The sequence below is a fragment of the Orycteropus afer genome, unplaced genomic scaffold (genome assembly GCF_000298275.1).
Source record: "Orycteropus afer afer isolate SDZICR_OR568_19922 unplaced genomic scaffold, OryAfe1.0 scaffold00136, whole genome shotgun sequence".
Classification (NCBI taxonomy): Eukaryota; Metazoa; Chordata; class Mammalia; order Tubulidentata; family Orycteropodidae; genus Orycteropus; species Orycteropus afer.
The window spans coordinates 3,385,390-3,397,541 of record NW_006921723.1 but is presented as its reverse complement, the minus strand read 5'-3'; the positions used below and the strand labels follow the sequence as shown (position 1 = coordinate 3,397,541).

Genomic DNA, 12,152 nt, shown 5'->3' with positions numbered 1-12,152 from the left:
TTTCAATAACATACATGGCTACTATATACCAGATAGAATACACAGGAACCAAATTGACAACATCTCTGTAAAGAGATGGTGGAGAAACTCAGTATCATCAGAACAAGGGCAGGGTCCAACTGTGGTACAGACCATCAATTGTTCACATGCAAGCTTAAATTGAAGCTGAAGTAAACTGAAACAAGTCCACAAGAGCCAAAATAGGACCCTGAGTATATTCCACTTGAATTTAGAAACCATTTGAAGAACAGGTTTGACACATTGAATACCAATGACCAAAAACCAGGCGAATTGTGGGATGACATCAAGACTATCATATGTGAAGAAAGCACAAGGTCATTTATTTCAAAGGGCAGCTCAAGAAGACAAAGTAAAATATTACAATGAAATGTGCAAAGACCTGGATTTAGAAAATCAAAAGGGAAGAACACATTCAGCATTTCTCAAGCTGAAAGAACTGAAGAAAAATTTAAGCCTCGAGTTGCAATATTGAAAAATTCTATGGGCAAAATACCGAATGATACAGAAAGATAGAAGGAATACACAGAGTCACTATACCAAAAAGTACTGATTGATGTTTGACCATTTCAGGAGGTAGCATATAATCAAGAACCGACGGTATGGAAGGAAGTTCAAGCAGTCCTGAAGGCATTGGTGAAAAACAGGGCTCCAGGAATTGATGGAATACCCATTGAGAGGTTTCAACAACTGATACAATGCTGGAAGCATTCACTCTTTCGTGCAAGAAATGCGGAAGACAGCTACCTGGCTGACCAACTGAAGAGAATCGTATTTGTGCCCATTCCAAAGAAAAATGATCCAAAAGAATGAGGAAATTATTTTTTAAAATATCATTATATCACATGCAAGTAAAATTTTGCTGAAAACAATTAAAAAATAGTTACAGCAATACATTAACAAAGAACTGCCAGAAGTTCAAGCTGGATTCAGAAAGGGACATGGAACAAGGGGTATAACTGCTGACAGATGGACCCCACCACCACCACCACACTGTTCCAACACCCCTATCAGGGCTCTGCCTCAGGGCCTTTGCACACGTCGTTCTTTGCCTGGATTGGTCTTCCCCCAGATCTCTTCTACACCTCCTTTGCTCCAATTTCATCTTCTTAGAGAGCCTTAGGATGACCTACTCCCACTCCCAATCCGAACTGTACACCGCCCCCAGCACTCCCTCCCCAACCTGTGCTTTATCTATCTCTAGTGCTCCTATCACCATTCTAAATCCAACATAATCCATTCATTTATTAGGATTGTTTCTTGTCATACGTGGCTATTTAACTTTAATTTTTTTTTTTTTTTAAAGTGAAAACACAGTTCCTCAGCACACTAGTCACATTCCAATTGCTCAGTAGTCACACATGGCTGTGGCTACATTTTTGGACAGGACAAATGGACAGCCTTTCCATCACTGTCTTATCAAAGTCCTAGAATGTCAGTTTCCAGAAGACAGTTTTGGTCTCAGCCCAGGGCCTGGAACACAGCATGCACTCAATTAATTGCTTGCTAACTGAATGATGTCATAGGTGTCCCCTCTGTGTTGGTTGAGGCCTGTCTCTGGGGTGCGGCTGGAAGGGCTGTGTGTCTGTGTTGGCCCTAGCACGTGTGTGCACACGCATGGGGCTTCAGGATGGTGGGGCCACGTGAGCCCCACCAGGTGCCCCATGCTGCTGACACCTGCCCACGGACTGGCGGTGACTCAGTCGCTCGCGGGTGCTGCGTTTATTTTTGGCTTCATTAGCATTTCTGCTGCAAGTGGCGGGTGGGTAGTGACTGGGTGTCCCCCAACACCACCCGCCTCCCTCCACCCTGGCTGCCACTGACTTCAGTATGAACCAGAATCCAGAAAAGTCCAGGACAGACCCAGCCCTCTGCACAAGATTGTTTCCTCAGCTCCAATCTGCCTGGATCCACTCTTCTAACCATCTCTAGCTCTTCTCGGCCTCTCCCTGAGCCAGGTCACCCCCTCCCCAAGGCTCCATTCATTTTTGCACATCAAGGAAATAAGCTTGATGTGGCCTAGTGGCTGAGACTGAGTTCCTGCAGTCCGATGGCCTGGATTTAAAGCCAGCCTGGACATTTCTCAGCTGGATGACATTGCACATGTCACTTAACCTCTCTGTGCCTCAATTTTCCCATCTGTAAAGTGGAGCTGACACTTGGACTTGTTCCACAAGGACCTTATAGGTATCATGTTGTTAGCTGACACTAAGTCAGCCCCTGACGTGTGGTGACTCTATGCATAACGAGAGAAAACGCTGCCCAGTCCTGAACTATCCCCATGGTTGGCTGAAGATGGGACTGTTGTGATCCATAGGCTTTTTGTGGGCCGACTTTTGGAAGCTGGTTGCCAGGCCTTGCTTCCCAGTCTTAGTCTGGATCCACTGAAAACTGTTCAGCATCACAGCCACATGCAAGCTTCCACTGCCAGATGGGTGGTGGCTGGACATAAGGTGCACTGGCCAGGAATAAAAGCCAGGTCCCCACTTGGAAGGCAGGCGTTCTATCACAGAACCACCACTGCCTCATTGCAAAGCCTGGGAGAATAACCACAAGGATGATGCATTACATAATAAGGTAAAGGGCACATATGAGGACAACTACAAACCAAAAAGAGGGAAAAAACTGTGTTGTTACAGAACTTCTAGATGGCAAGAAAGTCAAGACAACTACAAGATAGAATGGACTGTTCTAAACTTGGGAAGAAAACTATAAATCACAGGGTAACCTCAAAGAAAAATGATAAACCTTCACATCAAAAAAGAGGACCAGCATAAATATTCAGCAACTACTAAAACAATAGCAATGAAGGAAGTGATAACACGATTCATAAACAAAACGAGCTCAGCATAGAAAATTATATGGAACAAAGAAATCGAACAAAGAAATCGACACCACGAAAAAGTACGTAACAAAAATGACAGCAACAAATTCATATCTGCTGATAATTACATATCTGGCAAGGGACTTATCTCTAAGATTCATAGCGGAAGAGTGGATGACCAAACTATGGTACATACACATAATGGAATGCTATGCAGCACTAAAGAATAATGTACAGTCTGGAAAACACCGCATAATTTGGATGAACTTGGAGGACATTATGCTGAGTGAAATAAGTCAATCACAGAAGGACAAATACAGTATTAGTTAGTTGTTGCGGAGGGTCAAGGAAAGGTTTATATATGGAGGGAAACTTTCTTTGTTGGTTGCCAGGGATGGGAGGTGTGGGGCAGGAACACTGCAAAAAAAAAAAAAAAAAGCATTGACCCATGTCACTTGTTTTGTGTATTTCACTGTACATAAATTATATTTCAATAAAATGCATTAAAAAATGAATTGAAAAAATAAGGTAAAGGACTGAGCACAGGCCAGGCACACAACACACAGAAACCAACAAATGCAGCTTTTATCAATAGTTGCACCCCAGCCTGGGGTCCACCTGTCTCTAGGTCACCTAGTAAAGAGGATTGCACCTGGACACAGCCCAGAGGTGCCAGAGTGGACAATGAAACTCATGCCCACTACTTCCATCACTGCTGTACTTTGCCTTCAATAAAGGGGTAAGTTAAAAGCCAGCTGTGTTAATAAGAATGTTTTACAGCTTAGAAAAAGTGCTTTTGAATTAGCTTCATTTTTCTTAAAGCTCACTTGACCAAAAAAAAAAAAAAGCTTAATATGGCAGGATGTAAAAGAAGGGCCAGAACTGTGCAGACCAAGTCCAGACCTGGTCTGGGGTGTTCTCTGGACTCCCCTGGCATCTAAGACTCACCGGATGTGGGCTCTAGCCACTAACAAGCCCTGGAAGCAATGTACTTACCCTAAGACTCAGTTTGCTTATCTGTAAAATGGGGGTGATTCTCACAACTCCTGCCCCCTCGCAGGACCCACACTCCTTTCCCTGTGGCTCCAGGCTCCTATGACCCCCCTCAATGGAATTCCAGCTCCAGGGCCCCTTGTCCTGAAACCCTCCCTGCCCCACATTCTTCTCTCTGGCTCTCCCCTGGGAATGTCTGTGTCTCGCTCTGTCTCTCCCAGGCTGGGGTTCTCCTAAGGCTAGCCCCTACTACTGTGGGGTCCAGAGTAAATGTGGCATGGTTACTCAACTAAGCCCATGCTAAAACTCAAATTGTATAAATGTGGTGGTTCAGTTATTGTGTCAACTTGGCTGGGCCTGGTTGAGTGGCTGGTTGCAATTATTCCCCATGGTGAGACCGGTAATCAACTCCATGTTGGAATCTATTGGAGCAGCTGAGTAGTTGCTTTAGGAATGTGGTCTGCTTCCCATTTGTAAGAAACCGCTTTGGGAATGGTCTCTAGCCTTTTGGCATGCTTGAACCATGCATGTAGCCGAGTCATTGTTCAAGAGCCTGCCATGCCCTGCCAATCTTGGGATGTCATCTGGACTTGAATTAGTGGCCTGCCATGTTGTTTGGTAACATTGGGACTATGCCTTGGGCTTGTCAGCCTCAGCAGCCAGTAGCTGTCTAAGTAAAGAAAAGCCACTAGTTTCAATGGGCCGGGAGCAGGAGGCAGAGCTGAAGCCCAAGGTTGAGGGATTTTCACCCAGCCCCTAGAGCCTGGTACTTTGAACTTGGACTTAAAGCCTCCAAAATTGTAGGAATAAACTCCTGTTTGTTGAAGCCATTCCATTTGTGGTATATTTCTGTCAGAGTGGCACTACTTAACCAAAACGATACCCAATACCTTATCACTCCCAAACGCTGACCATAAGGCACACTTCTAAGCTCAAATGGACTTAGAGCGACCTTACTTCCTGGTCTTTGCCCACATTGGCCCCTCTGCCAGGAATGTCTGTTCCCCAGTGAGCTCCCACCTCCAAAGTCCCTGGTCCCTTGGAGAGCCCTCTCTCCCACTCTGGCTCCCCTGGTCCCCAAGCCCTGACCACTGAAGGTTGAACTTGGCCATGGAGCTTCAGACTCACCCTCCTCCAAGCTCCCCTTGGTGAAGGTCCCCAGCAGGGCTGGCTCCTCTCCACTCGCTGCCTCCTCCCAGGGGCCCTCCACACCTAGGCCCTCTGCCACGACCTCCAGATCCAACTCCTCAGGGCCCAGGGATGCAGGCAGCAGGGTTCCAGGGTACTCCCATAGGGTGGTTGGCTCCCCTGAGGCAATGGAGGCTGCCTTGTCCATGCTGGCTGCAGTTGGCGTCCACAAGGGGCTGTCTTCCCTCGGAGGGGCTGAGGTCCCCAGTGTCCCTGCCTGGCCCTCTGGCTCTGCGTAGGGTTGGAAGCTTGGGGAGGCCAATGTGGATATGGCAAGGACCTCAAGCTTTTCCTCTGGTTCCAGGGACATGAGTGAAGTCACCACTCTTGTATCCACAGTCACCAGTGGGCTCAAGGCAGAGCTTTCAATTCCCTCAGCCACACGGGATCCAGGTCCCCAAATTCCACTGGCATCTGTGGGGCCCTCTGTGGTTCCCCCATCCACAGCATCCTGAGACTTCAAACTCAGGTTTCCTGCTCTGTCAAACGAGGGTACTCCAGGCACCAAGGAGACTCCAGGGGTCCCTGAGGGCACATCCAAGGGGTGGAGGTGCAGCCCGCTGCTGTCCATCTCGTCTGCAGTGGCTGACAGATCAAAGATGCCAGACTCAGACCCTAAGACATCTCCAGTTCTCGTGGGCCCAGTGGGGGTCTCAGAGGGAGTCTCAGAGGGAGTGAATACAGCTTCTACATCCTTGCTTATGGAAGTCCATGGGCTGGGGCTGGGGTGTTCGAGTTTGCTCAGCTGAGCAGGGCTGGTTCCTCCAACTTCTCTAGCATCGGTGCTGGTGGAGTTAGGGATGACTCTGGCTTCTTGGTCCATAGTTTCCTGTGAGGGAGCTGGGGAACTGTTTGTTCTGTGGCTGCTGAGAATCAGGGATGTGGCCTCTCCACTCTGTCTTGGGGGGCTTAAGGAGGGGAGCAGATGAGACACCTCTGGGTTGCTGAAGCCCTGGGGGCTGGCCTCAGTTTCTGAGTCAGGGGAAGGTGGGGAAGCAGCTGTGGCCTTGCTATGCCCTTCAGCCCCATGGCCCTCAGAGGAGATAGGTGTAGGGGATGCTTGGGGCCATGGATTACCAGCACGCAGCATGGCCATGACAGGGAGGTCCAGGGAGGTAGCCATGGAGGAGGCATCCTGGGGGCTGGTACTGGGGCCGAGAGCCAGGATAGGGGCCTCTGAGGGGGGCCAGGGCTGGGTAGAGGTAACTGGCCTCATGCTGAGGCCTTCATCTTCCTGGAGCTCCAGGCCAGGGGCCCTGCTAGAGCCTGGGGTACTGGGTGGGAATACAGTCGGGAGCCACAGCCAGGGCTCTGGGGAACTCCTGCCACCAGGGGAATCTGAAACAACATTAACAACAGTAATAATTATCTCAGGGCAGCTCTAGGGCTTTTCCAGTTGAGCATCACCAAGGATGGGGGACTCAGCAGCTACTCCTCATCCTAACAGTGGCTACATCTTCCCACCCTCAGACCCCCAGGCAGGTCTCTTGGACCCGGACTCACAAGCTCCAGGTCTGTCCACCTCATTGGTCAGGATGTCCCAGGGGCTTGGGTCGGCTGAGGCCTCGGTGACTCCCGTGGCCATGGGAGGCTCCACGTGGTTCTCTGTGGCTTCCAGTGTCGGGGGTAGGATGCTAGCCTCCAGCTCTCCATCCAGCCCTTGCTCCAGCTCCTGCTGCTGGAAGTGGCGCCCATTCAGCCCTTTGAAGCGCCCCCTCCTCCTAGGCGTGGGGCTGGCCAGGGAGGGCTCAGTGTGAGATCCCTCTGCAGTGCCCTCCTTGCTGCTGGGGCTGGGCCCCACGGTGCTCAGCCACACCTCCTCAGCCTCTAGGGAGGCTATGGAGGCCCAGGCCAGAGTGGGGGCCCTAGGGGAAGGGCTGGGGGTCTTTGGGGACTCCTGCTTCTTGGATAAGATAAGGGGCTCTTCCTCCCCACTGGACACCAGAGACTCCTGGAAGTCAGGGGTGACTGGCTTCTCTTTTCCCAGGCTGGGCTCCAGTTCTCCGGCCGTGGGCCCCTCTGCTGACAGAATCTCCCCCTCGTCCCCAGACGACGGGGTCTCTGCATCTCCATGTTGTGGTGTGGGGTGGTGGGCTGTGGGAAAAAGCAGAAGAGATTGTCAGGCCCAGGATTCGTTAGAAAGTTCTGCCTGAATCTACTCAGGCATCCTGTGCATCCCTCTGAGTCTCTCTGTTTCTCTGTGTCCCTGTGTCTCTCTCAGTGGTCTCTGGGAACACCCAGCCTCAGAGAGAGCAAAAAGTTATCACCCCATTGTTCAAGATGGGGCCCACCTAAGCCCCTTGTCAGGGTCAGAGATAAGTGGCTTGGAAACCCTGTTGTTGTTGTTGTTGTTATGTGCCCTTGAGTCAGACCTGACTCACAGAGACCCCTTCTTGGGTTTCCGAGGCAATATCACTACGGAAGTAGATTGCCCAACCTTCCTTCCGAGGAGTGGCTGGTGGGTTTGAACCGCCAGCCTTCTGGTTAGCAGTCAGGTGCCTTAGGCACTACACTACCAGAGCTCCTTGGAAACCCTATTAGGCAGTTCTATTCTTGACTTGGGAGCTCAGGCAGCGTAGTGCCTAAGGCATTTGACTGCTAACCAGAAGCCTGGCGGTTCAAACCCACCAGCCACTCCTTGGAAGGAAGATGAGGCAATCTACTTCCGTAGTGATATTGCCTCAGAAACCCAAAGAGGGGTCGCTATGAGTCGGGTCCCACTCAATGGCATGTAACAACAACATTCTTGACTTACTGGCAACAGGTTTAGTTTTGGGTTCTTTCGTGGCTGTGACCAGCCTTGGAAACCCTATAAGGCAGTTCTACTTTGTCCTATATAGTCAACTATGAGTTGGAATTGACTTAACAGTAACAGTTCTGGTTTTGGGTTTTTTTGCAGCATGGCCAGAGCAAGGAGGGGAGTGGATTGGTCATCACAGGTGCGTGGCCATCACCGAGGACCATGACTAAGATAGGGTATGATCCTTCCAGAGGGGTCTGGCCCATGGATTTTATTTTAATACGTCCTGTCCTTTTGAGGCTGGGCTGTCACAAGCGGAGCTGGGCTGCACTCACCTCGGAAGCAGTAGGCGTCGAAGCGCGCAGCAGGCGCAGGGAAGCCAGTGCGGTTGGCAAAGCGGTAGACAGTACGCACGCCCGGTGCCAGGCCCCCACAGCGTCTACGCGGCGTCTGGATCGGGTAGCGCACACTGCCATCTGCTAGCCAGCCTGGGTCACATTGATCCAGGCCTTCATGCCAGGCCAGGTGCAGCTGCCCCACTGAGGCTAGCATGGCACCCTGGCGGCGGCACTGAGCACGTGCTCCAGCTAGGGTCAGGCGGCGGGCTGGACCCACATAGAAGACCTCGCCTGTGGGGGAGTCAGAGGGGGTCAGGCTGGGCTGGGGATTCTCCTGCAGCCTGAGAAGAGGGTCTCAGTCCAGTCCAAATAGTCCCAATCTATCAGAATTTGGGTGGGTGTTTGACCAGATCACAACCACCTCTGCTGTGTGGCCAGGTTACCTGAGCACCTTGTCCTAAGAGAGGGCTTAGTCTCTTTTTACAAATAAGTTAACTCAGGTCCCTGAACAAGTTGGGCTCCAAAGAGAGGGAGAGGCTCAGTGAGGGAGATAGGGGCTCAGACATGGAGATGGAGCTCAAACAGGGGAGTAGAGCTCAGGTCTTAGCTGTAGATTCAGAAAGCATGAAACTCAGGAGAGGTGTGCACTCAGGGAGAGATAGGGATAGGGAGGGTGACAGGAGTTCAGAGGTGCTGTGGGTGGTTTTTCCAGTTCCAGACTTACCCCCCAGCTCACGGGCAAAGCAGTAGACATCATAGAGTTCCTGTGGGTCTCTCCGCCCATAGCTCCGCACTCCTGGAAGGCTGCTCCGGTCGCCATAGCAACCAGGACGAGACTGGGTGATAGGATACCTGACAAGACAAGGGGGGAGCCCCTCTCAAAAGTGTGCTACTGGGACCTCCAAGGGCCCTCTTTTCCCAGAGGTAAGCCTCCCATCTTCCCATCTCGAGTCCCTTCTCACCGAACAGTACGATCAGAGAGCCAGCCAGCATCACAATTGTCAAAGCCATCCTCGAAGGCAGCCTGCAGGTGCCGTGGGGCTGCGATAGTGGCTGAACTGAGACGGCAGGCTTCCTGGGCCTCAGCAAAGGTCAGTGCATAGCGGTCCCGGGCCGCCCGGTAATGGAACACAACACCTTTAGGGAACAAACAGGATAAGGAGGGCTGCTCATGTTGGCATCTGCAACAACAGACCTCCTCTTTTGCTGAGTGATTCCCCAGTGTTATAATAGTAGACCTGTTGCCCTACTGTGTGCCCTGAACCACATTCATTCACTCAGTGCCAGGCACATTGCTAGGGTGATAGTGCCGGAACACTAACATGCCCCCATTTTATAGATTAGGAAACTGATACTAATGATCATAAAAATAAAAAAAATCAAACCCATTGCCATTGCCATGGTGACTTCTTGTGTGCAGAGCAGAACTACCCCATAGAGTTTTCTTGGCTGTAATCTTTACAGCAGCAGATTGCCAGACCTTTCTTCAGCAGTATCGCCGAGTGGGTTTAAACTGCCAACTGTTAGGTTAGTAGTTGAGTGAAAACTGTTTTTGCCACCCAGGACCTTAATAATGACCATAAAGAGTTAAGATTTGTTAAATATTTACTATGTGCAAAGCATTTATAAGCATTATATTCTCGAATGCTTACCACAACCCTATGACTATCTCCATTTTCCATAGGAAGAAATTAAGGCTCACAGAGATTAAGGGACACATCCAATGTCACAGACCAAGCATGAGGCAGAGCCAGGATTCAAATCTAGAATGATGTGACTCCAAAGATGGCACCTTCATGCCCAGAGTTAGGCCCTGGAGATGACAGGAGGCATGGAGAAGGGACTCTACCTTTTAGGAATTAAAGGCCCTGAAGAGAAAAACACAAGCAACAATGGGAGGCCAGTTCTTGCCAAGACTGAGGATGAGGTCATGGAAAGCTTCCTGAAGGAGGTGGCATGTATGTCAGGCCAGAAAGCATCCATAATGGCTCATTGTAACTCAAAAGAGATAAAAGAAATGGTTGAGCAAAAAAAAAAAAAAAAAAAGTGAATTAAACATTTTGCTTTGTGTTATCAGACTGAGTGATGCCAGAGGTCAGTGGCTCGTACATTCCATGGCATGTCCCAGGCAAGTGGTAGGTGTTTAAGAAATGTTTTGTTGAAAAAGACCTGGTTTACTGGTCTGGTACAGCCTCATGAGACCCCCAAGACTATGGCCCCTAGTTACCCTTCAGGTCTGGATTTCAACTCACTCCCATGGCTTTCAGCCAAATGACAAGCAGGCACATAGGGTGAACATTTCCATCAAGTAGAACGATCAATTGTGGGAGAACAGAAGTGCAGTGTTTGCACAAGGAGATAGCTCAGGGGGCAGGAATGCATAGGAAAGAAGGACACAGGGAAGAGATAACTACAGGGAAGAAGTGGGAAGAGAGCTGTTACATTGGGGGGATTGCAGTCAATGTCATGAAACAAAATGTGTATGAACTGTTATATGGAAAATAAATTTGTTCTGTAAACTTTCACCCAAATCACAATAAAAATAAAATTAAAAGAACAAGAAAAGGAAGAAAAAAGAAATGTTTTGTTGAATGGATGAATGAAACAGACTCAGACACGGAATTTGCTGTCTTTGACAGCAATCAGTTTTCTTTGAGGTCTATCACTTTTGAGAAGTAAGGCCTTGAAAGGTGAACAACTCCATAAAGTAGGCCATGAGACATTATTTGGTTTGAACTACCCCAGGTTCACAGGTGGGGGGACATTGAGCCCTGGCAGGTAGGTGCAGAGACTAACTCAAGGTCACAGGACAGGTTAAGGGAGGTTGGCTTCCTAGCAGGAGTTCACAGAATGCTTTTCACCCAATGATCCATTTGCTGCGTTGTTCATCAAAGATTTATTTATTGAGCACCTACTGTGAACCAGGTTCTGTTCTATGGCTTTTGTTTTAATCATTTAGTTATTTTTTTATTTTTGCCTTATCTACCCTGATCGGTTAAGAAAACAGAAACTATTCTGGATATTTCAACAGAGAATTTAATATAAGGAATTAGTTAAACAGGTATTACAGGACTGTTATTTACATAATATATATTTTTAATCGGCTTGCTTTTTTAAAAATAGCTTCGCTTTTTAAAAAGTTAAATAAATTTATTTTAAGGGATACTTTATATTCTTATTTTAAATAGAAAGCCAATATTCTTTGCCTTATGTAATACCCTTCGCCTTACATAAAACTATTGGTAGCTGCTATCAAGTCAGCCCCTGAGTCATGCAACAGAACAAAATGCTGCCCAGTCAGTCCTGTGCCATTTCCATGACTGGTTACGGATCACATGGTTGTGATCCATTGGGTTTTCATGGGCTGGTTTGCAGGAGTGGATCATCAGGCCTTTCTTCCTAATCCATCTTAATCTGGAAGCTTCACTGAAACCCATTCAACATCACAGCAACATGGATGCCTCCAATGACAGATGGGTAGGGGCTGCACATGAGAGGTACTGGCTGGGAATGGGTCCCTGGTCTCCTGCATGGAAGGCAAGATTCTTCAACTGAACCACTAATGGTATATAAAGTTAGGTAATCATAAAATAAGGAGCTTTGATGGCATAGTGCCTAAGGCATTTGATTGCTACCCAGAAGGTTGGCAGTTCAAACCCACCAGCCACTCTGCAAAAGTAAGACTGGGCAATCTACTTCCGTAAAGATTTACCGCCTCGGAAATCCAATGGGAGGTCGCTGTGAATCGGAATTGACTCAATGGCAGTGAGGTTTTTTTTTGTTTTTTAATCATAAAATGGACTTAAAACAGGGGGGTGAAATCCTTCCTAGATACTATGGCCCGTGGGAGATTGAGCTGGAGGCAGTTCTCTTGGCTAAAAGGGAGGATGTTAAAGGCACGTCAATGGCCTTCTTTGTGACTCCATCAGAGGAACCAAAGGGGATCACTGTTCAGGGCATGCTTTCTAAGATATTACCTGGTGGGTGGGTCTCTGACTTAGCTCCTTCCCCCTCCCAGCCTTAGCCCCTTCTCCCCCTCCTGGCCTTAGCT

General features: G+C 48.8%; 1 protein-coding gene across 1 annotated transcript in view; it reads right to left on the bottom strand.

Moving 5' to 3' along the window:
• NCAN (neurocan) overlaps nt 1-12,152 on the bottom strand; it is a 28,027-nt gene that overhangs the window by 9,797 nt on the left and 6,078 nt on the right. Inside the window, exons 5-10 of the mRNA XM_007945488.1 lie at nt 9,064-9,238; nt 8,826-8,953; nt 8,099-8,392; nt 6,527-7,117; nt 5,888-6,361; nt 4,964-5,827 (exon numbers count right to left, since the gene is read on the bottom strand). Of these exons, the coding sequence (XP_007943679.1) occupies nt 4,964-5,827; nt 5,888-6,361; nt 6,527-7,117; nt 8,099-8,392; nt 8,826-8,953; nt 9,064-9,238 (2,526 nt within the window). The remainder of the gene's footprint in view (nt 1-4,963; nt 5,828-5,887; nt 6,362-6,526; nt 7,118-8,098; nt 8,393-8,825; nt 8,954-9,063; nt 9,239-12,152) is intronic.